The 25,348-nt window shown below is 51.5% G+C and overlaps 1 protein-coding gene across 3 annotated transcripts in view; it reads left to right on the forward strand.

The window, feature by feature from the left end:
- Nucleotides 1-25,348, forward strand: part of RFX2 (regulatory factor X2) — a 99,177-nt gene that overhangs the window by 64,681 nt on the left and 9,148 nt on the right. For 2 of the 3 annotated variants that reach the window (XM_055343040.1, XM_055343041.1), the window contains exons 6-11: nt 12,639-12,713; nt 19,669-19,850; nt 21,170-21,289; nt 23,709-23,824; nt 24,739-24,857; nt 25,233-25,345. In XM_055343040.1, the coding sequence (XP_055199015.1) occupies nt 12,639-12,713; nt 19,669-19,850; nt 21,170-21,289; nt 23,709-23,824; nt 24,739-24,857; nt 25,233-25,345 (725 nt within the window). The remainder of the gene's footprint in view (nt 1-12,638; nt 12,714-19,668; nt 19,851-21,169; nt 21,290-23,708; nt 23,825-24,738; nt 24,858-25,232; nt 25,346-25,348) is intronic. The other variant, XM_055343042.1, reaches the window with a different exon arrangement.

Consider the following 25,348-nt stretch of genomic DNA (forward strand, 5'->3'; position numbering starts at 1 on the left):
GTGGTATCTCACTGTGATTGTGATTTGCATTTTCTCAGTTGCCAAGGATGGTAAGCAGCTTTCCATGTGCTTGCTTGCCTCTTGTTATATGCTCTTTGGTGACCTATCAGTTCAAGACATTTGCTTATTTTTTAACTGGATTGTTTGTTTTCTTACTGTTGAGTTTTGAGAGTTCTCTACATATCCTGGATACACATCCCCTGTCAGATGCGTGGTTTGCAAGTATGTTCTCCCAGTCTTTAGAGTGTCTTTTCACTCAAAGCTGTGTCGAGTGTCTTTTCACTCAAAGCTGTGTCGAGTGTTTCCTCTCATTTCACCATTGTGTGGGCTATTTATATAATTGTAGTTTTTCTTTATAAGTTTTAGGTCATTCTGTCTATGAGATTTTGACTAAGCAGCATTAGACCTATAGATCAATTAGGGGGAGAACTGACATCTTTACTCTATTGGGTCTTCCCATCCATGAACATAGTATGGTTTTTTTTCCTCATTTATTTAGATCTTTGATTTCTGTCATCAGTACTTTGTAGTTTTTAGCATGCAAATTCTATACATATTTTGTTAGATTTATGCCTTAATATTTTATGTTTCTGGAGCTACTATAAATGGTATTGCTTTGTTTTTAAGATTTTATTTTATTTACTCATGAGAGATACAGAGCGTGAGAGAGAGGCAGAGACACAGGCAGAGGCTGAAGCAGGCTCCATGCAGGGAGCCCAAAGTGGGACTCGATCCCGGGTCTCCAGGATCATGCCATGGGCTGCAGGCGGCGCTAAACCGCTGTGCCACCGGGGCTGCCCAATATTGCTTTTTAATTTCAGTTTCCAGCTGTTGATTTTTGGCTGTTGGCCTTGCATCCTGTGGCCTGGCTGAACTCACATGTAAGAGCTGCAAGAGTTTTTTGTTCTTTTTTTTTTTTTTTTTTTTTTTTTTTTTTTGTCTTTTTGCACTAGCTAGGGCTTCCAGTACGGTGTTGAACAGGAGTGGCAAGGGTGGACATCTTTGCTTTGTTCCTAATCTTAGGGGAAAATCTTCAGTCTTTCACCACCAAGTGTGATATTGGCTGTAGATTTTCATAGATGCCCTTTTTCAGGATGAGGAAATTCCCTTCTATCCCTCATTTTCTGCAAGTATTTATCATAAATGAATATTAATTTTTGTCAAATGTTTTTTCTTCAGTGATACAATCATGAGTTTTTTCTTCTGGAGATTGTTAATGTGATGGATTACATTTGTTGAGTATCAGTTAGAAAATAACTTTGTCTTTTGGTGTTGAGTTAATAACCTCCTGAAATAGAAGGTGATGCTCTGGGGGTGCCTGGGTGGCTCAGTCGGTTAAATGTCTGCCTTCAGCTCAGGTCATGATCTCAGGGTCCTGCGAGTCAGGCTCCCTGCTCAGTGGGGAGCCTGCTTCTCCTTCTCCTCCCCACTTGTGTTCTCTCCTGCTATCTCTATCTCTGTCTTTCTCTTTCAAATAAATTAATTAAATCTTAAAAAAAGAGGAAGAAGAAGAAGAAGAAGAAGAAGAAGAAGAAGAAGAAGAAGAAGAAGAAGAAGAAGAAGAAGAAGGTGATGCTCTTGCCCTATCCCTGTTCTTTTCGTGCTGATGTGCTTAGGGGCTACCTGACCTCAGAGAGCACTCCCCTCTGGTCTCACTGTCCGCTATGTCCAGAGTGCTCCCTAGGACCTGGTTCTGTGGGCAGGGTGAAGAGAAGTTACTTTCTTTCCAGAGGCACCTCGCTTCACTCAGTCCCTGCAACCCACCAGGGCCTGGGCAGCCATAGGCATCCACACACGTTCTCCCTTGGAAGACTGGCTGAAATGATGTGAGTTTCGAGCTGGTACTGATGAGAAGACATTCCTCACAGGCCACATGAACTGTCACGGACATGACAGGTTCAATGGTAGCAAATTGCATCAGCGCATAATAGCAGAATATACTAGGATCACAGGCCACAGATTTAGTGAGAAACCACAATGTTCTCTATGGTCCACACTATCCTACTGCAAGCAAATGTGCAGCCCGGACCCCAGGCCACTCGGCTAGAAGAATCATGTTTTTCAATCCACTGGGAATCCATGAACAGGCTGTGTTTGACACCCCTCTCCTTGCAAGCCCCGGGAGTGATCATCTCAGAAGGCAGTCTGATTCCTGACCCTTCCTGCTCTGTTGTTCATCAGCTTGTTTTGGCAGGAGAACATCTCACGCGTATGCAACAGAGATCTGAGGGCCTTTCCAGGAGCCAGGAATCAGAATGGCCTTGGGATTGGAATAGAATTAAAAGAGGGCTCCTGCATCCAACACTTGATGCCGGCCAGCTTTTTCTGTCAGAGTTTTCGGATCTTAAGTTAATTCTGAAAACAGAGCATGAAGACCGCAGGGAATCACCCGTACAGCCTCAATGAGAGATTTCAGACTTTTGATGGCAGACTTTCTTGAGACTTTATTTCATCAGTATTACATAAATCTTAAAACTTAATTGCCCAAATGGAGAGTTTTTAATAAAACCATTTTCTGTTGCACTTTTATTAACCACACAGAGCACAGGTTCTAAACTCAGAGGCTTGGTCTTGCTGTCTCAGCCCAGGATTTGCCCTTTGAGTTGTGTCAAGCGGAGGCTGGGGGCTCTCGGGCTGCACAAGGCAGAGACCCTGCCACCCCGACAGCTGCCCTCGGAGGGCCCCTCCTCCCTCAAGACTCTCCAGCTGCAGGAGGCCATGTGTACAAACAAGTGGTCCCCACGGGCCACACAACAGGAACTGATGAAGACAAATGGTCTAACCAATTCTTACCATAATAAAAATAGAGCATTCCTGCCCATGGGGGGGACATACCATTGCGGTGGCTCATCGGGGCCTCTAGGTCTGGCCTAATGAAGGATAAGCTGACCCAGGGGTCACATTCCCATCTGAGTGGCGTCTTTGTGAACTCTACGTTTCCAGGAAATCGGAGTCCTAGCTCACAGGTAGTGGCAGCTCTGGGTATTCAGATCATGCAGAGGTCAGGATGGTGTCTGCCCTAGCGACTCCACTCAGGATTGCCACACACCAGGTCCATCAGCACGTGCTGCGCCGAAGCCAGAAGGGTGAGAAGCGAAGTCACCTGGGAGAACAGTGGCAGGTGGGTTCTGAGCGCTCTCTGGCTGCGTTCCGCTACCAAAAGAGCTTGTGTCGGCTTTGTGGCACCTGAAGCAGCTTTCAGACATGTCTAGGACTGCACCATCGATTTCGTCCTCCCCCAGATGAAGAAAACCCTCATGTGTCAGGTTTGAGAAGCCAGCGTGTCAGCAGCCCAGCCCCTTGGGACGCTGTGAGTCTTCTTCGAAAATCCTGAGATCTGGTTCCCAGTATTAAAGGTCAGGATAGTTAGGGCCCTGGACTGATGGATTCAAGTTCTACGACATACATCCTGGAGATACGCCACTTGAAATCACAGGAATTTCTTTATTGGTGTCATCAGAAACTCAGCTCCTGCTTCAGCACGCAGGGAGGCATCATGCCCCTGATCCCCGGCCCACGTGGCTTCAGGAAAGCCGAATCTTGTATTTGCTGTCCAGCTCGTCAGCGCTGAGTCAAGGCAGGGGAGACTGTGAATGGACCATCCATGGCTCCCTCCATGTCTTGGCTTCCCACACGTGCCCCTCCAGCGCCACGGCGATCCTTCCAGGTGGCCCACGGGGCTGGCATGTCACCCACACAGGTCACAGTTTACAATGGATCACTAACCACAAAACGTGTCTTCTCTGTAGCCTGTGTTTCCAGTGAAGATGCAAGATATCTAAACTGTCCTATGACCTCACACATGTACCAAGCATTTGCTGGAAGCTTCCTCATCCTCTGCACATCAGAGCAAAAACGTTGTGAGCAAATGCACGTTGTTTGATAAGGGAATTTTGCCAAGAGCATATCTGCTTTTTTTCCCTGACTAAACTATCATCACTTTTTTCTTTAATCTAACAGGCTCCTTTTTAAGCACCACTTTAGGGTCACAGAAAAACTGAGCAGGATGTAGGAGAATCCCCATAGCCCCCCCCCCCCCACACACACACACACTCACATGGTTTCCCTCATTAGCCTTTCACAGAAGTCAGTACATTTGTTACTGTCAATGAGCCAGTCTTGACACGTGGTTACTATTAACTAAAGGTCCTGGTTGACATTAGGGTTCAGGCTTGGCGCCGTGCCTTTTATGGGTTTTGACAAACATTCACTGATACCATCACTTCTTTTTTTTAAAAGGATTTTATTTATTTGAGAGAGAGAGAGAGAGACAGCGAGAGAGAGCACAAGCAGGGGGCAGAGGGAGAAGCAGGCTCTGCGCTGGGCAGGGAGCCCGATGTGGTGGGGCTCAACCCCAGGACCCCAGGACCACGACCTGAGCCAAAGGCAGACCCTCAACCACAGAGCCCCCCACCCCCCACCCAGGGGCTCCAATATCATCACTTCTGAGGCTGGTTTTGCACGTTCCTTTGTAAAGGCAGGAGCGGTACCTGTGCTCACTCAGGAGCACAGCTTTGAAAGAGATCTGAGGTTTTCACAACTCTCTTCTGCCTCCGGTGACAAAGTTAAAGAAAGAGAATGTCATCCTGGAAAGAAAGCACTCTTGTGCACTTGTTTGGAAAAGTCTCAGTTAATTTACCAGCGAAGTCGTCGTTCCTGTTTGGAGTGATATAAACCCGCTTAGAATGTCAAGGGCGACGGCGGACAAATGGGCCGTTGATCTAATAAAATCCTCTGCCACTCTGCCCATTTCTCATTTTTCTGGTATTTTCTTCACGGCTGTGTGTGTGAAATGACCACAGTGTATGGCTCTGGACTGGATCCTGGTCCAGAAAAAGGACGCCAGTGCAGTGGTCGTCACACTCTAACGAGGCCTTTCATTGGTTCATCGCTGTGAACGGGGGTTGACTTCTGGGTCTTGATCCTCCTGCTGAGGTCATGCGAGATGCTAACGTGGGAAGGCTAGCCGAAGGGGATTCAATTCTCGGTGCTATTTTCCCAACGTCTTTGTAAGTCTGGAATTATATCCAAATGAAAAGTTTATAATTTTTTTAATTAAGTAGAACTCTGTTGTTTAAAGTTCTAGGGGGATCCCTGGGTGGCGCAGCGGTTTAGCGCCTGCCTTTGGCCCAGGGCGCGATCCTGGAGACCCGGGATCGAATCCCACGTCGGGCTCCCGGCATGGAGCCTGCTTCTCCCTCTGCCTGTGTCTCTGCCTCTCTCTCTCTCTCTCTCTCTCTCTCTGTGTGTGACTATCATAAAAAATAAAAATAAATAAAAGTTCTAGGAATTACGAGAACTAAACATGTCAGATGCTAAAAATGATTACCGTTGGCGCTTAGTACACGCACAGTACCGTGCAGCCATCAATCACCTCTATACCCTTAGCATTTTTAAAATTCGGTTTCACAGTAAGGTCTTACACATCCATAATGTGTAATTCGTGGTAGAATTATGGGGCAGCGGGGAGCAGCAAACTACAGCCCCACAGCCAAATCCAGCCAGCTGCCTCATCTTGTAAAAATAAAGTTTTATTGGCACACGGCCACACCCATCCCTTCCACTTGTTGTCTGTGGCTGCTTTCCAACCGCAAGGACAGAGCTGAGTAGCTGTGGACAAACTTCCTGGCCCACAAAACCCAAAATATTTACTATCTGGCCCTTTACGGAAAAAGTTTGCCAACCCTTGATCTATAAGAACTGGCTCAGAAAGATAAATCACGAAAGATTAAGTGATAAACGCATGTAGTGGAACTGAATACGTAGCACAACCCCAACTGAGGAGAAAATCATTAAAGCAAATGTGAATCTGATAGAATGCTCCTGAAAGGACCCATGCCAGGCTATTACTAAAGGCTTATCCTCCTGTGTGGGAATTGGGTGGTGCCAGGGAGAAGTTGAGGCAGGACTTGGGTGAGGTGTCCCGGGCCAGGTGCCCAGGGCACCGAATTTCAGGAGGCGCTCACCTCCAGGTGCCATCCTTGCCCTGACATGATCTTGAGAATGAGCACTTCCTTGAGTTTGGTGGCCCGGGTGCCTCGTCGGCCCGACTGCAGTCCTGGCCCTGAGTGGACACTGTCGCTGCCGTAATCAGACTTTTGTACAGCAAACCTGTATAACAGTACTTACGTGTTCTTAAATGTTTAATTAGCAAAATAAAAATGGGCGCAAACAGATTTAAAATGCCCTATTTTCCCCAAGCCAGCCCCCCCCGCCCCAGGGCGGGGAGCCCCAAGATTCTCTCCCATCTTCCCACCTGGCCCTTCCCCACGGGCTGTTTCCTTTCTGCAGGCTGAATTCTGGGACTTATATCCCGGCCCTCAAAGTTCCAGCAGTGTCTCCGTCTGCCTTTTATTTTATTTTATTTTTTGGTCTGTCTTTTTTTTTTTTTTTTAAGATTTTATTTATTTATTCATGAGAGACACAGAGAGAGAGAGAGGCAGAGACACAGGCAGAGGGAGAAGCAGGCTCCATGCAGGGAGCCCCACGTGGGACTCCATCCCGGGTCTCCAGGATCACACCCTGGGCTGCAGGTGGCGCTAAACCGCTGTGCCACCGTGGCTGCCCAATCTGTCTTTTAAACCACTCTCCAGGTTCTTTAAAGATCCAAAGGAGTTGCTCATAAAGCATTTATACTTCTGTTTCCTCGAACTAAGCTAGATCTGCGGAGACAGGGTAACTGGAGTGCTCCTCTGTCCTTGTCCTCACTCCTCCCCGGCTTTTCCAGGGAACATCCCCTCCCTTCCTGCTTCCAGCTCCCACAGGCGCAGTCCCACGTGTCGTCGGATTGTGGCCCACCCGTCTGAGATGCCGCTGTTGCTCCAACACTGGTTGTTGCCGGCCCCGGCAGGGGTGACCCCTATCTAGTGGCCCCCCCCTTTTTTTTAGAGCTTTTTTAAATTTTTATTTAGTTACGATAGTCACAGAGAGAGAGAGAGAGAGAGAGGCAGAGACACAGGCAGAGGGAGAAGCAGGCTCCATGCACCGGCAGCCCGATGTGGGACTCGATCCCGGGTCTCCAGGATCGTGCCCTGGGCCAAAGGCAGGCGCTAAACCGCTGCACCACCCAGGGATCCCTCTAGTGGGCCCTTTTAATGAGATCATGGTGTTATAAATAGAATAGCCACTTGGGCATACACTCGAAGTGAACCCCACCCTCCCTCAGGAGCCCCCCATACAACCCTTACATCAGGTGAAAGCTTGCTAGGATTATACCTGAAAGGAGAGGAAGTTCCTAAATAGTTGGCTTATTTTAAGATACCTGGGAGCTATTAAAACAGGTTCTGGGGATCCCTGGGTGGCTCAGCGGTTTGGCGCCTGCCTTTGGCCCAGGGCGCGATCCTGGAGACCCGGGATCGAATCCCACGTCGGGCTCCCGGTGCATGGAGCCTGCTTCTCCCTCTGCCTGTGTCTCTGCCTCTCTCTCTCTCTCTCTCTCTCTCTCTCTCTCTCTCTCTCTCTGTGTCTATCATAAATAAATAAAAAATAAATCTTAAAAAAAAAAACAGGTTCTGGAGACACTGTATCTTTGATCGAGTCCTTAGCATTTTCTGCCCTCCTTCCCTTTAAAGCACCATATGTGTCCTTCCCTCCCCCTATATTCTGTTGATACTTCATGTAGCATGAACATGGTATTAAGTGGCCAGTAAAAAGGAATATTGCTGCATTGCATTGAATCAAAAATAAAAATGAAGCTCCTGATAAGTCATGAAACGTGCATAAGCATGTGCACGGTACCGAGATGGAAGGAAACTGCTGGAAGTTCAGGAACCAGAAATGATTTTAGGGAAAGCTGCGGGGGCCTCGGGTGGGGCGGGGAGGGGCACTCCTGCGGCCATCCTTGGCTCCTCCTTACCGTGTGATATACGGGCCTGTGCATGTAGCACCTTGATTAACGCTTTTTAATAGCAGAAAGTTAAACTCCAGTCAGATATAAAATTTAGTTTTTATTTTAAGCATATTTAAACACGAACTTCTCCAGCCACTGAGAGGATCGAACAAGGCGTTTGTACTCGCGCAGGGAGAGTCGCTCCGGCAGGTGTGTAAGGAAGACTCGGACTTGAAGTCAAGTGCAAGCGCGAGGTGCTCCCGGGCGGTGCTCCCTATTGATGCTCCGGTCAATGCCCCCGGTGGGTGCTCCCGGGCGGTGCGGGGCTGGGAGGTGGCGCCGCAGCGCCCTCTGCCGGCCAGGCGTGCGCACTGCGCCCTCCGCGCTGACTGGGGCCTTCACCGCCTACTGAGGTTTACACCAAGATTTAATTTTAAAACACAGTGAACACCTTGGGAGGTTCCCCTGTGCATCAAATTAATTTCCTGCATCCGTGGGTTTGATCAGAACCTATTTAATCGCAACGGGTTCCTCTGGATGATCTTTATGCAGCAAGCTCTAATTTGTGTTCTTTTCCACAGTACTGGTAACTCTGCAGTTTTTATAGCAGGCAGTCCTAAGTATGTCCAGCCCTCCTCTGGGTGTCCCCAAGACCCTCCCAGGGCCCTACAGGGTCAAAACTGTTTTCATCGTCATACTAAGCCATCAGCCGCCACTTTCCCTGTGATGACATTTGTGCTGATTGTGCAAATTCACTATCGATGAGCCCCCCCCCCCCCCCGGGGCACAAATGCAGGTGCAGAGCAAGGCAGAGGCGTCAAACTCTCCCAGAGGTCACAGTGGTCTTCAGCACCCAGTACTCACAGTGAAAAGGAAAAGAGAAGCAGCGTCTGGGGTACTGCGATTTCCCGTTAAGGTGCACCTACCGTCCTTGGTGGAGCAGTAAACGTTATTAATTGTATTAAATCTCAGTGCTGGAGTTCACATATTTCCAGTATTCTGTGGGAAAAAAAAGACACTTCTGCCAAAGTAGGACGATTGTCCTAAGGAAAGCCACCGGGCAAATGGTTGTGAGCCAAACCAGCCACTTTTGTCGTGAAACACTGTTTGCTTGAAGGAATAACAGACAAATGAGGATTATTGAGACTTGGGGATTTGGCAGACATTTTCTCAAAAGTGAACGGTGTGAGGTGTACGTATCCAGGGAAACAGCTGGCTGATCTGGTTGCCAATACATTTTCAACCCCCCAAAAGTTAGAATTTGGACCTGGGTAGTGCTGTTAACGAGTGTGATTTTTCAATTTGTGTATAATTAGCAGCATGTCAACATTTGGAACATCTGCAAAGTCAGTGAACCAGTATTTTCCAAGTGACTGGTGCGTGAGGTTACAAAAGCACACATGTGGGAAGAAGATCCATTCAAATTACAAGGGGAAATAATGGGTTTTTTAATTAGTTGTATTTTAATCAAGGCCAAATTCACATGACATAAAATTAATCATTTTAGCCACTTAAAAGCATACGATTCAGTGACACTTAGTACATTCTCATCACCCTTGAAGGAAACCCTGTAAACTGGGGACTCTGACTGGTTAGCAGTCACCCCCTACCCACTCCCTCCTCCTTCAGCCTCTGGCAACTACTCTGCTCTCTGTCTGTGGATTTTCCTGTTCTGGACATTTCATATAAATGGCATCATGCACTATGTGGTCTTTTGTGCCTGGCTTGTTTCCCTGAGCATCATGCTTTTGAGGCTCATCCACACTGTAACATGTATCACTACTTCCTTCCTTGTTGTGGATGAAGAATATTCCGTTGTAGAGGTATACTACGTTGTGTTGACCCCGTCATCTGTGGCTGACACGTGGATTTTTCCAGGTTTTTGCCATGGTGAATCATGCTGCTATGAACATTTTTTTTTATTTTTTTATTTTTTATTTTTTTGAAGATTGTATTTATTTGTTCATGAGACACACAGAGAGAGGCAGAGACACAGGCAGAGGGAGAAGCAGGCGGAGCCCACGGGGAGCCCGATGCAGGGCTGGATACCAGGACCCCAGGATAATGACCTGAGCCAAAGGCAGATGCTCAAGCACTGAGCCACCCAGGCGCCCCCTGCTATGAACATTTGTGTACAATTTTTTTCTGAATACCCCCAGGAGTGGGGCTGCTCGGACATAATAGTTTAGCTGAGCATGTGTGTGACCTTTGGAGAAACTACCAGACTGTTTTCCACAGCAGCTGCACCACTTTACATTCCACCAGTCATGTGTGAGGATTGCAGTTTCTCCATATCCTCACTGACACCGGGTTTTTTTCTTTTTTCTTCCTTTCTTTTTTAATAGCCATACTAATGCATATGAAGTGGTATCTCCCTGTGCTTTTCGTCTGTATTTCCCTAATGACTGATGACGCTGAGCATCTTTTATTTTAATGTGCTTCTTACACACATGTCTGTTCAGTCCTTTGCCCATTTTTTTTAATTGGTCATTTTGTTGTTGACTTGTGAGAGTGCTTTATATATTCTAGATACAAGACCGTTCTCAGGTATACAATTTGCAAATATGTTCTCCCATATGGATTGTCTTTTCACTCTCTTGATAGCGTCCTTCGACATACAAAAGGTTTTAGTTTGGGTGAAGTCCCATTTATCTCTGTGAAGATTTTTTTTTTTTTATCTTGTGCTTTTGGTATCATACCTAAAAATCCATTGCCAAATCCAAGGTCATGTCATGAAGATAAACATATTTATTGTACATGACTACTGTATGTTTTCTTCTAAGAGTTTTAAAGTTGTCGCTCTTACATTTACCTTTTTTAATTCATTTTGAGTTGATTTTTGTATAGATTGTGAGGTAGGGGTCCAACTCCATTCATCTGCATGTGGAAACCCATTTATCCCAGCACTATTGGTTAGAAAATTTACTCTTTCTCCATTCAGTGGTCTTGACAGCCTTGTCAAAAATCAGTTGACCATAGACATATGGGATTGTTCCTGGATGTTTAATTCCATTCTGGTGACCTTTATACATCTATAGGTCTATCCTCATCCCAGTACTCCACTGTATGGTTACTGTAAACTCTGTAGTACGTTTTGCAATCCAGAAATGCGAGCCTTCCAAATTTGTTCTTCTTTTTCAAGATTGTTTTGGCTTTCAGGCTCCCTTCAATGCCGTATAAATTTTGGGATCAACTAGTCCATTTTTGAAAAAGCAGTTGGAAGTTTAATAGAGAATTTGGATAAAGATTGCATCAATCAGTTTGGAGTGTTGCCTTCTAAATATTGCATCTTCTGATCCATGAACATAGGATGTCCTCTGTTTATGTAGGTCTTCTTTAATTTTAGTCAGCAGTGTTATAGTTTTCAGTACACAAGTATTTTACCTCGTTGGTTAAATTTATTCCTAGGTATTTTATTTTCTTTGATGCTATTAGAAACGAGATTGTTTTATTTCACTTTTCTATTGCTCACTGTTGAGAAATATAACTGGTTTTGTATCTTGTATCCTGCCACTCTGCTGGGTTTATTTATGAGCATTAATAGGTTTGTGTGTGTGTGTGTGGCTTCTTCAGGATTTTCTGTGTTTAAGATCATGTCATCTGCAAATAGAGATAGTTTTACTTCTTCCTTTCCAATATGGATGTCTTTTATTTCTCGCTGTTGCCTGATTGCTCTGGCTAGAACTTCCAGTACAGTGTTGAGCAAAAGTGGTGACAGTAGACAGATACACAGTGGTTGGAAGAGGTGATGGGTGAAGTAGGAACCGTCTCATTCCTGCACTCAGCCCCAGGAGCCCCGTCCAGCTGCACTTTTCCAAAATATGTGTTCCACCTGCTTTATTGCACAGGCATCGCTGAAGCCCACCTTCCCTACGTGATTGAGGAAAGTCAGGGTGGGCCCTGGGATTATTTCCTCCCATTGCAGCTCTCTGCCTGTCGTAGTGTCATAACGCAGATTTCCCACTTCCATGTCACATGCACAAGCAGGCGTCAAATTCAGCATGTACGGATGTGGTGGGAGCCGCACCTAGCTGGGTGTTTCCTCCTGAGCATCGGCCTACTGGACCCCCTCAGCTCCTTGCCTCCATGAGGTCCTCGGCACCCAGCTCATGAGCCCCTTCCCCCAGGAAGGCCTCCCTGTTAGCTCCCCATGACTGATCCCATGACTCATTCTCATTCCTATGTCACCCTCTTTGCTCAGCTCATGCTTCGGAAACATTCAGGAGCTTAGCCCTGTGACATGTCCAGTGGCCCCAGGGCTCTGTGCCTCCCGATGGCAGGGCCAGGGTCTTTGGCCTTGTTGACATCTTCCTGGAGCACCCAGGAGGACAGGAGACCCTAGGCTCTGTGACAGGACAGGCTGGCCGGCAAGTCAGTGCCACCAGCTGTCCTCGGGTGGACAGCTGATTCTCCCCCAGCAACCAATGACGGGTCCAGGGGAGCAGCGGGTGATTATTCTACTGGCTTTGCTTCTACCTGAACTCCCACCTCGGCTCAGTATCCACGCTGTGCACAGCACATGCAGATGTGTTCAAATGCAGCTGCCTGTGTTTGCAGAATGCTTTGTTGTGCTGCTCACGCTCCCCAGGCTCCCGCGCTCACCCGCATGGCAGGAGTAACGCTCCGGACCCCAGCTTTCACTCGCCACCTAACCACACCACCCCCACCCGCGTCAAGACTTGTTTTTATTTTGTAGGCGCTTGAATCATTATTTGGATATTAATAAAAACAAATCTTGGCTGATGCTAACCATCTGATTTCCTTTTTTTTTTTTTCCATTTTGTTTTGTTTCTGCACACATTTTCTTTAGCTTGAAATGGCGATTGAAAACCTCCAAAAAAGCGAAGGGATCACTTCACACAAAAGCGGTTTACTCAACAGCCATGTAAGTGTGTGTCGACCGGGCGGCCTGCCCTGCCACGCTCGTAACCTTTGTAGGCATTTTAAAAACATGCAAAGACCATGAAATGACCCCTCTCAAGTGCTGAAAGGTTTGGGGGGGGAACCAACCTAGAATTTTATATCCAGCAAAAATCCCTTTCAGCAGCGTGAGGGAAAGGGTCCTGCATTTGTACAGGTGGCTGGTAACAGCACGTACCCTTCGGGGGGTCGTGGATGGAAGTGTGAGCTACGCATCGCGCGCTCCCTGCAGGGCCTGGCAGGTACCAGGCATTATAAATGGAGTGATGCTAAGATAGGCAGCAACACAACAGAAAAGGCAGGGCTGGGGGCGCCTTAACTTAATGACTCTTAGCCACATTTCCTATGATCTATGATCAGCTCTTTAGAAAAAATAATAATAATAATATGACAAAAGTGCAAAACAACAAATTTCTACTGATTTTGACTGTATAGGATCTTTCTCCTTTGCTCTCCTCCTGGGGAAACCGTGACGGTAACTCCTGTACCGCGAGGCAGCAAACGTCACTGTCTCTGGGTGGCTTCGTGGGGCAGGATGGGACTGGCGGAGGTGACCAGCTAAGAGTCTATTTCCTAACTAAGACCCTGTCAAGACTCTGGTACTGGCCAACATGCACAGTGAGGTGTTGGCTCAAAGGGCAGTGATGCTGGGGCAGAAACCCAGCTAGGGAAGATCTAGAAACTTCTAGGTTTCTGGGTTGGCACAGGTGTGCTGGGCTGCTCCCCATACCCATGATGAGGGCCCTGCGCTCCTCGGCCTCGGAGGGCCCTGGTCACTGGCAGGAAGGGCAGTCTCACACCCATTGTCCAGGAGAAATAAATACAGAAATAAATCAAAGAGCGTCAGGCCCCTGCTGAGGGCTCTCCCTTCGGGCTTTGTAGCTCATGGCCTCCCTGTTGCCAGTTCCTGCTGGACGAAGTCAGCCCTGTGGCCAGATCTGGGGGGGAACAATCTGCAGTGTGTGTTGCTGAGAAGACCCCTCAGTCTTAAACTCAGGGCACCGTGCGGGCAAGTCTGCGCAAGGCATTCCCCGTTCAGCAGGCCCTGAGGTGAACACGCGGGGCCTCGACAGCCCATGGGCCCTGGCACCAGGGCAGCCCCGAGGGAGGCCGGATGTGGGGCACAAACCCCAGGCAGGCAGAGGTCCGCAGGAAATTTAAAATGTCTTGGGGGGGCAGCGCATGAGCCACTTGCCTCTGGCTGCAGGGGTGCTTCTGGCTTCTAACCCTTCTCCTCTGGAAGGAGGCTTCTCTGACTGCTGCCCTGCTGGTTTGGTTTCCGAGCAGGAAACCCTCCCCGCGTCCGTTTCTCCCTGGCCGGGTGTTGTGGGGTCTCGTTCTGGCATCAGGAGCTGTGGGAAGCAGAGTCTGCTTGGTGACTTAGAGAATAGAAATAAGATCATTCTGAAAAGCCGACCCACGTGCACCGGGGTGACAGCCAGCTGGAGCTCGTCCTGGCCAGTGTGAGAGCCAGGAGGGAGAGGGAGAGAGTCCTGGTGCCTGGATGCGGCCCAGTGTCCCGCAGATGCACCTGCCCTGTGGTGGCCGGCCACACTCACGATGGTTTTCACCGTGGCCACCCGCAGCTGACAGTGCCCTAGTGTGGGGTGACACGGGCTGCGTCCCGGCTCCTTTGCCAGCCCAGCCCTAGGGCACCTGTGCCGGATTGGGGACCCTGCCCCCATGGACCTGTTCTCCTGGTGACCTCCCAGCCGACCCTTCTCGAACAGCATGGGCTGCAGAGCTGTGCTGAGCACAGGGAGCGGGAGGAACAAGGAGAGGAGCTCAGCCCAGGGAGCTGGGAATGCAAGGGCAGTAGCCAAGCAGGTGTGAGAAAGTGCACCCAGGTCACACCTAAGTGCGTGAGCTAGTGTGGGGTGAGCGGGGCTGGCGAGGAGCCCCGAGTCTGGGAGGCGAGACGCTGCGTTCCAGATCCAGCCAATGTTGGGGTCACCTGGAACTTCACCAGCTGCCCTGGAGGGGCCGACACCCAGGGGGTGTGCAGGTGGGAAGGAACTTTCCAGCCTGGGGTCGAAACCCCCAGAGGAGGAAGTGGGCCTTGAGTGGTCTGTTAGATGGGGACGGACAGATATGGTGGATGAAAGGGAGGGGTAGCTGTTTGCAGGGAAGGAGGTGAAGCGCTTGCCCTGGGGGTGAAAACCCCTTGCCCCACCGCAGCCTCCAGTTGGATGCAGTCACCAGGGCGTGTGGCCTGGGGGGACTTCGGTCAACATCCCCACCTTGAGCAGGGGAGGGGCCGTCCCCCAGATCCCTGTGCAGAACAACACCCCCCCACAGGGCCCCCCCCCCCACTGGTTCACAGTCACCGTCACATGGGGGCAGCCGTGGTCTGCTCCAGTAAATGCTTGTTATTTCTAAACCCTGGGAGGAGGACCTGCTTGTAGGTTAATAGTATTTAGATGATATGGCTTTTTTTTTTCTTTAATTGAGGGCCACAAATTGCCAAAGATCACTTGGTCTTCCGTTGGTGGCAGATGACAAAGCAGACCTTGCAGACCAGGGTTGGGGCTTGGCTAGAATCGGCAGCTTCACCGGATGGGCCCCTTGTCCAGAAACTGCTCCAAAGCATCGTGGCAAATGTCTCTCGCAGCTGTCTTGGTCGGACTACTGGTCTCTTCCCCGAGGTCCCCTCACCGCCTTGAGGGACCCCCCCACCCCGGCTCCCAGCGGGAAAGGCTGTTTCCCAGTGGGCAGCACCATCTGGCCTTTCCCACAGCTCCACCCTCGAGTATCCAGCCACCTGCCGGCCTGGAGCTGCAGCTCATCACGCCCCGTGTCCAAAGCCACCCCCTGCGCCTCCCACCATCCTCTGCTGCTCACCCTTGCTTCCCGCCCTCCTCCCAAACCCCACCTCCGGATGCTCTTGACCTCACCCTCAGAACGAACCCGAATCAGACCATTCCCCCTCCTCCACCACCACAGCCATAGCCGCCCCCCACTCCATCTCGCCCGTGCAGTGTCACAGTCACCACCCGGTGAGCCCTTGGCTGCTGCCCTCACCCAGATATCGTCCAGGCCCTTCTCATGGCAGCCGCCAGAGTGGTCCTGAAACCACTGAAAGTGGCTGAAACCAAAGTCAGATCATGGCACCTCTCTGTTTAGAAGCTTCAAGTTCCCCCCATCACACTCCCAAGTAGAAGCCAGATTCATCAAAACAGCCTCTGGGGCCCTGCCCCACCTGCCCTGTCCCCCACCTCCCCTGCCCTCCTCCCTCTGCTCCAGCCACACAGGCCCCCTCATTGTTCCTTCAACACACCAGGCCTGGTGCTGCCCCAGGGCCTTTGCACAGGCTGTTCTCTCTGCCTAGAATGCTTCCCCACGGCTCCCTCCCTCAGCTCCGTCATGACTTGACTCATTGGTCACGTGAATCAGCTTCCCCTCTGTCACAAAAGGGAGAGAAAGTCTAACTGGTTGTTCTGGGGGCTGCTAGAGCTGTCACCTCTCTCTGGAGTTCCTTCTGCTTGGGAAGAACTTGCCGAGCTAACCACACAGCATTGATGTCAATGCCCACAGAATTACCCAAGTGAGGAGATCCATTTTTAATTTCAACAACACGGGGCTGGGGGGTGGTGATGAGCCGAAGTGTTCGTTCTCCCCGAACGCTTCCTCATACATGTGAGCCATCCTGTCGAGGGTCCCCTTCAGCTCACCACCCACCGAAGCCGACCTCACCCTTCTCACCTAAAAGTCCCAAGTTCCTGTCCCGCCCCCAGAAGATTCCCTAAGAAGCGGCACTGTGTGCTCCCAGGGGGGCAGAGAGAGAAAGTCTGCCCCTTCTGCACCCTGACCGCCGGCTTCCCGCGTGCTGGGGGCCCCTCTGTGCTGCGGGACCCCTTCCCTCGGTCTGTTGCACCTCCTGGGGGTGCAAACACGGGCACACCCGGTGCCATCTCTTCCTGCCTGAGGTTCTCATTCCAGTGGGAGAGACGAGCAATAAATAGATGAAATGCACCTGCCAGCTCTGCAGGGGAAAAGTTCTCTAAAGAAAACCCCGGAGCTCAAAGGACCCCCTCAAACACCAGCCCTTCCTCACCTGGAGAAAGGGTGGCAGCCGAGGAGCCCGGTTACCCTCCCCCCCGTGCCTTGTCACTGCGGAGCAGCTTCCTGGCACCGATGGGGCCATGCGCACCCCCTGCCCCTTCCAGATGCCCCAGTCCCACCGCCCTCAGCCTCCCAGAGCTCAGGCGGGCAAGGGTGCTCAGGGAGGGGAGGAGGGCGCGCCCGAGGGTCGGAGGGCAGTGCCACACTGACCCAACTAATCCCTGACATCACAGCTAAGGCTTCAGCTTGCGGCATCCAGGGGAGAGAGGTGGGTGGCTGGGGGGGTGGGGAGGCGGCCGCCAAGGCCCGAGCCCTGGGCCACAGCGAAACTTTGGAGAGAAAGGGTGGCAGAAAAAGCACATGTAAGGACAGTGGAAATTAAACACTGAGTGACATGATGGGAAGTCCTTTTCCCAAAGGGACAACGAGGGAGGTGAGGTGTCTTTCCTGGGCGCCGGGCTGTCTCCCCGGGCCTCTGCCGGGGACTGTGGCCTCCCTCCTGGGTGCGACCTTGCGTCTCCCTGTCCTCACCGCCTCTCAGTCACAGGGCCTGGGGTTACCCGACCCTGGGGCGCTGGGCGGGTGGGGGCCCAGCTATCTCAGCCACGCAGGCCCACAGCCTGGGGAAGGGGGGCACAGGGCCCCTCGGGCACCCTGGGAGCAGCTGCTGCGGGAGGCCGTCGCAGTGATGGTGGTGGGGCGGCCCTGGTTCACACCCACCACTCCTCCTCCTCCTCCTGGGCCCCTGCTTGTGGGAACGGCCTCCCTGGGCACATCCCTCCCCGCCCCCAGGAGCCCGTGCTCAGCCTTGGTGCCACGTTAACACGCTGCTCCCGGCCTCCCCTGAACAGCGGCCCAGGGGTTGGCCAGCGTCCTTCCCAAAGCAGAGCCCATTACCCCTCCTGAGCCCCGTGTGTGTCCCTCTGTTAGAGGACCCTCCGCTCTGTCAGGCCCCCACGTGTCCCTTCACCTGGACCTCTGACCTGTTCCCCCCCCAGGCAGCCGCACCTGCCTCCACCTCTGAGCCAGCCACTCCTTGCCCCCAGCTGGCCCCGCCACCTGCGTCTCCCTCGGGCCCAGGGATGAAACGAAGGCACGTGGGGCATTCACCTGAAAACAGCCCGAGACGGGCAGGAGGCGGCAGGGGGGACTCCGGTGAAATAAACTTGGCCCTGAACTGACGATTACAGGAAGCAGGGTCTCTCTCAAACCTCTGTGCGTGTTAGAAACTTTAAAAACTGTCTCTTAAAGGGGAGACTCCAGCCGACCCCCAGGTGCACCCGCTGCGTCCGGGCAGGACCGCGATGGTCTGTGGCGAGCCGTGCAGCAGCCAGGGGCCGGCGGGGGGTGAGCTCTCCCAGGGCAGGTGCTCCCTGCGGGTCTAGAAGGGTGCAGAGGGTGTGCGGCATGCTGGGCCCCCCACACCCGGGTCGGCAGAGGGCACGGAGCCCCCACAGTTTTGGGCGGGTCCATGGCTTAGACCCCCGCCCCCGTCGACCTTCCCACGGAGGATCATGCCCCCGGCCTGGGTCCCGTGCACAGGGCTCTTGCCCTTCTCCAAGTCCCCAGCACGGTGACTTGGATGCGCTCTGCCCAAAGGGGTCCAGGCGGGCGGGCCTCTTCTGCGCCGCTGCCTGCTGCGGCTGCTGGACTTGCTGTGGGGACAGCTCCTGCCCTTCGGACCCGGTGTGAGCTCCGGGGGCAGCGACTGGGCTGTAGGTTCTTTCCTCCTGCCTCCCGGCCTGGGCACAAAACCTGGCACATGAGCCTCCTCGGTACTGTGTTCAGTTTCCGCTTACAGCCTCTCTCTCAGTTAAGGACATGAGGATATGTCTGTCTGTCGCTGTCATCCTGCTTTTTTGTTTTGTTTTGTTTTTGTTGTTTCAGAAAGAAAAAGCTTTCCAGAGAGCAAATACACAACAGATCCCAGAGTGTGGGATCTGGGCTGAGAGCTGCTAAGGAAAGGGGCAGGAGGAAGAAGTGTCTGGGAATCCCACCTTCCACTCCTCCCTTCCCTCCTGGCCTGCTCTAGTCGGATCTGACTGCCCCCGGGTGTGCAGTTTCTGGCTGGGGGCAAAGATAGGGGCACAAGCAATAGGACAAAAATTCAACGAGGGCTTTCATATTCAGCGACCAGTGAGGAGACAGGTGGCCAAGCCCTGGCCATCTTAATCCGTAGATTAATGATCTGTCGCTCAGTCACAGGATGTCACGAGGTAGACAGGCTCTGAAGGCCAATGTCGTCCTGTTTAATGCCAGGGGCGGTGCTGATGGGTCCGCCGAGTTATCCTCAATCCTCCTCTTTGTTTTTTTTTTTTTAATTTTTATTTATTTATGATAGTCACACGGAGAGAGAGAGAGAGAGAGAGAGAGAGAGAGGCAGAGACACAGGCAGAGGGAGAAGCAGGCTCCATGCACCGGGAGCCCGATGTGGGATTCGATCCCGGGTCTCCAGGATCGTGACCTGGGCCAAGGGCAGGCGCTAAACCGCTGTGCCACCCAGGGATCCCAAATCCTCCTCTTTGTCTTGACATCCCTGTAAGTTCAGGAGACATGTGGTGTCCACATGATTATGAAGACACACCCAAGAGGTCTCAGTCACTTGCAGGTCTTTGTAAATCAAGTCAAGGAATCTGAAAGCCAGGCGGAAAATTGAAGGCATAAATACAAGAGCGGAGAGAAAGCTATTAATTAATGTGCCCAGAATCTCTCCTATCCAAATCAGTGACAGTGGCTATGAATTGCCTCATCGTGTGAATGAAGAGAAAATGTGTGAGTCCCATTATTAATGAGTCCACGTTAGCGTTTTGGCATTTTGGGGAATCCTGACGAACGCAAGCATGTCTGTCTTCCTCCAGCTCCAGTGGCTGTTGGATAACTACGAAACCGCAGAAGGCGTGAGTCTCCCCAGAAGCTCTCTCTACAACCATTACCTTCGGCACTGCCAGGAGCACAAGCTGGACCCCGTGAATGCCGCCTCCTTCGGGAAGCTGATCCGCTCCGTGTTCATGGGCCTGCGGACACGGCGGCTGGGCACCAGGTGGGTACCCGGGGGTGCCCAGTAGTCTCACGCCCACTCGTCCTCCCGTGTCCTCTATACAAATAATTGAGCTTTTGGAGAATGTGGGCTTTCTCCTTCTGCCCGTGTGCCTCTAGTTCTGAATTGGTGGCAACATGGCCTGACCTGCCCAAGATGTTGGCTGTGGGCCATGTCTTTCCTGTCACCAGGGCCTGCCCTCCACCTGCAGGAGCCAGGGACTGCCTGTCACGTGCTACAACCTTATCCCAGGCATGAATCAAGCACTCCTCCCACTAGAAAACAGCAGCCATACTCTATTCAAAGTGGGTGGCCCAGAGCACACAGAAGGCCATTTCCTGCATGTCTGTTATCTGTGAAGTCACATGTGGGGGTTGGGGTTACTCATACATCCTCAGAAACTGGTGTCGGGCCAAGAGACACCCTCTGATCCTTTACAGAGAACATCCTTACAGAGCATCAATGGATAGAGGAGGGAAGAGAAGGAGAAGGAGCCCCTGGTCTCTGGGGACACAGCCACGGCCTTTGGGTCCTCTCCAGAAGGCTCATGCATGGCCTCCATCGTCAGAGTATCCCGGATGCTGGCCTCAGGATTAGGGCTTTATCGCCCTGCTTTCCCCTCCTCCTGGCACCAGCCAAGCCCCTACCTCATTCAGAAAGGACTCATGCTTCTCCCATTTGTCCCTGTTGCCAGACACACATCTGTCCTTCAGTGCTTCTCTCCTGAGTAGCCCTTCTGACCTGTTTTCTTAACCAAATTGTCTAAAGCCCTTTGATCACTTATTTTTCCCATAATAAGCTATAGTAGTGTTTCCCAACCTTGTGCCGTTTTCCAAATCATGTTATACTGATGGTGGTGATGATACCGGTGATGATGATGGTGATGGTAGTGATGATGAGGATGATTGTGAAGGTGGTGATGGTGGTGATGATGGTGATGATGACAGTGATGGTGACAGTGATGATGATAATGACAGTGATGATGATGGTCATGGTGGTGATGGTGAGAATGATAGTGATAATGATGGTGAAGATGGTGATGATGATGATGATGGTGAGGCCATGCCACGTCAAACAAAGCTGCACTGCTTTTCCCACTGTAGGACTTCTCAGAGCCTTTATAATACTAAAATGCAAGGGGGGGGTAATCTCTGAGATGGGGAGGCCAAGTATAGAATTTCCTAAACCTTCTCTGACCATGGAACATTTCACACTGGTCCAGGGAACACTGAACCCGAACACCCAAATGGAAGGGCCAGAGCACTTGTCCTTCAGGACATCTGCAAAGAGAGCTAGCTGACCCTAAGATACTTGGTTTTTAGGGGCAACTCCAAATATCACTACTATGGGATCCGTCTGAAACCAGACTCGCCTTTGAACCGGCTGCAGGAGGACACCCAGTACATGGCCATGCGGCAACAGCCCATGCATCAGAAGCCAAGGTGGGTGACCTGGCCCAAAGCCAGCCTGAGGACCAACTTTTCTGCCAAAGCAGGGGTCAGGTCTAAGTTTCACTTGGGAGAACATACAGAGAAGTGTTTCTCAAACATTAGATACCTAGGTAGGAGGGGATTCTCCAAACTGTGATGGAAAAAAATAGATTCATATTAACCTCTGTCTCCAACATCCTGGGTGAGCCAAGGCACGGGAGGCTGGGGATGCAACCTCGTCCAGCTAACAGAGCCTTCAGATCTTTCTCTTTTTAAAAAAAAAAAAAAGTAGACACTATTTTTTAGGACAGTTTTAGGTCCACAGCAAAATTGGGCAGAAAGTGCAGAGTTCCCCATATGCCCCCTGTGCTCGGATGCACAGCCACCCCAACAACATGACACCAGAGCTGTGCGTTTGTTACAACTGGTGAACCTACATCGACACGTCATTATCACCTTAAGTCCATACTTGACATTAGGGGTCACTCTGGTGCTCCATTCAAATGGGTTTGTACAAATGTGTTATGACACGTATCCAGCGTTGCAGGATCACACAGGGTAGTTTCACTGCCCTGAAAATCCTCTGCGCCCGCCTATTCATCCTTCCCTTCCCCCTCAACCTCTGGCAGCTACTGATCCTTCTACTGTCTCCATAGTTTTCCCTTTTCCAGAATATCACAGAGCCAGGATCCTAAATCTTTAATTTTCAACTGTAAGAAGGAAAAAAAAAAAAAGTAACTGGAAATAACCCAAGAAGCCTGGAGAAAGAAGCTTATATACCCAAGTTGCTGCTGCTTCTTGACATTTTGATCCAATGTCTGAAAAGGCCTGGTCACTTTCTGGAATGTTCTCTATCACACACTAATTCATCTTTTATGGCAGGGGTCAGGAAACTTCTGTAAAGGGCCAGAGAGCAAATGTCTTAGGCTTTGCAGGCCAGACACCCTGTCAAGACTACTCGGCCCCGCCATGGCAACCTGAAAGCCTGCACAGATGACATGTACACAAATGGGCGTGGCTGTGTGCCAATAAAGCTTTATTCACACAACCAGGAACAGAACTGGCCCTCCACAGCTGGGATTTGCAGACCCCCATTCAGGTCCCCACTCCAATATCACCCCCCCTGGCAGTCCTACAGTCACTTCCTTGCCTGCTTCCCTCTGTCCCTGTCTCCTCCCCAGAGTCCAGATGGCTTCATGTGGCCCATCTGTGTGTGGCTAAAAACCCACTTTAGTGGCCCTGAGGCCATCTCAGTGGCTCCAAACCACATGTCCAACCATGGGAGTTGGAGAGCACAGAAGAGAGTCTCTAGAACATTTTCCAGCAGCCAACAGATAAGAGTGGAGCTGGCAGTCCATCCTGTACCTGTTCATCCACAGACATGGACTCTCTCGCTTCTTGTTGTTTGGTCTGGGCCCCTGCAAACCCCCGTGAATCATTACACCAGGCAGCGTATTATCTTAGGAGCAGCTGAGCCTGGCGACAGGCTCATGCCATTTATACTTGGAACCACCACCCAAGTCAGGCGGTCTACATGTGTCTGAGAGACTTTCCTCCGTCCTCCTGGCCCCACTTTCCACAAGGAAAGGCTCTCCCTGCTGGAGTTGGGTCCCCCTGTTCTTCCCACCACACATGTCACCACCTCGCAGTGGGCCGCTGGGTTCAAGGAACACCAAGCCCTGGGGAGCCCTTCTCTGTGAATGTTCCCCATTTGCTGCCAGGACAGGCTGTCCACTGCCTTCTGGCTCAAGGCAAAATGAAAGTCCCAGAATTTCCTTTGAGGCCATATAATAGTAAGATATTTGTGATTCTATGTAAAGAAGTTCACTTATATTCTAAGGGAGAAGTATTAGGGAAAATAAGATACACAAACACACCCCCCACAAGCAACCCTGAATATCCATCAGCAGATGAAGAGATAAGCCAAAGCGTCCATCCAGACAACAGAATGTTATTCAGCCTTAGAAAGGAAGGACATCCTGACACCTGCCCCCACGTGGACGGACCCCAAGGACACCTGGCTCAGGGAGGGGACCCAGATCCAGAGGACACCTCCTGCAGGACCCCACTCTCAGGAGGTCCCCAGAGGAGGCCCATCCACAGAGACAGAGGAGATGGAGAGAGCCAGGGGTGGGGCAGGGGGTCAGTGCTTCCTGGGGACGGGGTCTCCGTGTGGGGAGATGGAAGGTTCTGGAGACAGATGGTGGGGGTGGATGCATGATAGCGTGAGTGTGCTTCGTGCCGCCGAGCTATGCATTTAGAGACGGTTAAAATGGTTAATTTTATGTTCATTCACCACAAATTTTTAAAAATCATATACACACATACATGCACACACACCTCAAACTGACTCCCACTCAGCTCTGTGCACCTTGAGCCCCTTCGGGCAGTACAGCTGGGGCCTCGTGGTGACACCATATGCCCTGCCCAGGTACCGGCCAGCCCAGAAGACCGACAGCCTTGGGGACAGTGGCTCGCATGGCAGCCTGCACAGCACACCGGAGCAGGCCATGGCCGCCCAGAGCCAGCACCACCAGCAGTACATAGGTGAGTGCTCCCCACCCCAGAAAAGCTCAGGTGTCCACTCAGCTCTTCCAGGGGCTCAGGGGTTTCAGCACCAGCAGCATCTACAGGGGTGCTTTAGACAGTTTTCTCGTATAATAATCCCTCTTTAATTACATAGAAATGTTCTAGATAAACCTTTATGGTATCTCCAAGATTTTAGAATAGTCAGCAGGTGACCCCAAAATGAATGTGTGAAATGACCTCAGAAAAATAAGCAAAGGAAATGAAATCCCATCGGAAGGAAGACTAGATGTGTCGTAAAACCTGTCGGCGCAGGACTTGGCTGCCTTCCTCGGTTCTCTTCCTTGCTTCCCTGGAGCATTTGGGATGCTCAGGACTCAAACTGCCTCTCCCCTCCTGGTGGCCTGACGCAGGGCTGCTGGCCCTTCCCTGGGAGAGCCCCTCCCCTGCTGGCACCACGGCCCCCGGGAGAGCGTCTGACTCGCAGCCTGCCACCTGGGACGTGCCCGGGGGCATACTGTGGTCGGTGTCCACAGGCACACACACTGCAGACGTGAGGGGCCTTCATCTATTTTTAGGGTATTTTTAGAGCCCAGAGAGAAGCCTTCAGGGAAGTCACTGGGTTAGCCATGGCCAGCCTCCTCCCCAAATTCACAGCCCTGAGCAACCCCCACGCTGGGGTAATGGGAGTACTCACTGAATGCCGGGCCCTGAGCTTGCTGTGTCAGCTGAGACAGGACAGGGTTGTCCCCATTCTGCCCCTGAGAAAACTAAAACATAAAAATTGTGAGACCCAGGACTGTGGAGCAGTCACCGGCACGCCGGGCCTGACAGCAGCCACTGGCAACCCTAACCCTAATCCCCTAATCCACCAGCACAGGGGCCGCCTGCCTGGGGACCTTCTGCAGCTCCGCTAACCCCCATTTTCCTCCCAGATGTCTCTCACGTCTTCCCGGAGTTCCCAGCGCCTGACCTGGGCAGCGTCTTGCTGCAGGAGAGCATCACGCTGCACGACGTCAAGGCGCTGCAGCTGGTCTACCGGAGGCACTGTGAGGTGACCGCCCCGCCCCGGGAGACCCTGAGCCTGGGTGTGGGGAGGGAAGGGAGGCCCGGCCTGGGTGGACAGCACAGCCCGTGCCCCGTGAAGCCTCACATCACCAGAACCGCCAAGCCCTCAGACATCCCAGGTGTGTCCCCAGGTGACCCAGGGGAGGTGGGAGCGGCCACCTGCTTCCTCTAGCTATGAAGCAGATAGAGTCTCCACTCTCTGACGTACTCCCCTCTTGTGGTCTCTCTCGGGTTCAGGGCACCCCACCGCAGCCCCTGTCACATCACACCGGCCCACTTGGCATGTCCCAGTCGACTGTGCGTGATAGGCACACTTTCTAACATGCACACCATGAGCTCAACGGGCTGTGTTTATTCACAGGCAACTCTAGATGTTGTGGTGAACCTCCAGTTTCACTACATTGAGAAGCTGTGGCTTTCCTTCTGGAACTCGAAAGCTTCCTCGGGTGATGGCCCGGCCTCCCTACCTGCCAGGTT

Source organism: Nyctereutes procyonoides, unplaced genomic scaffold (genome assembly GCF_905146905.1).
Source record: "Nyctereutes procyonoides isolate TBG_1078 unplaced genomic scaffold, NYPRO_anot_genome, whole genome shotgun sequence".
NCBI classification, from domain to species: Eukaryota; Metazoa; Chordata; class Mammalia; order Carnivora; family Canidae; genus Nyctereutes; species Nyctereutes procyonoides.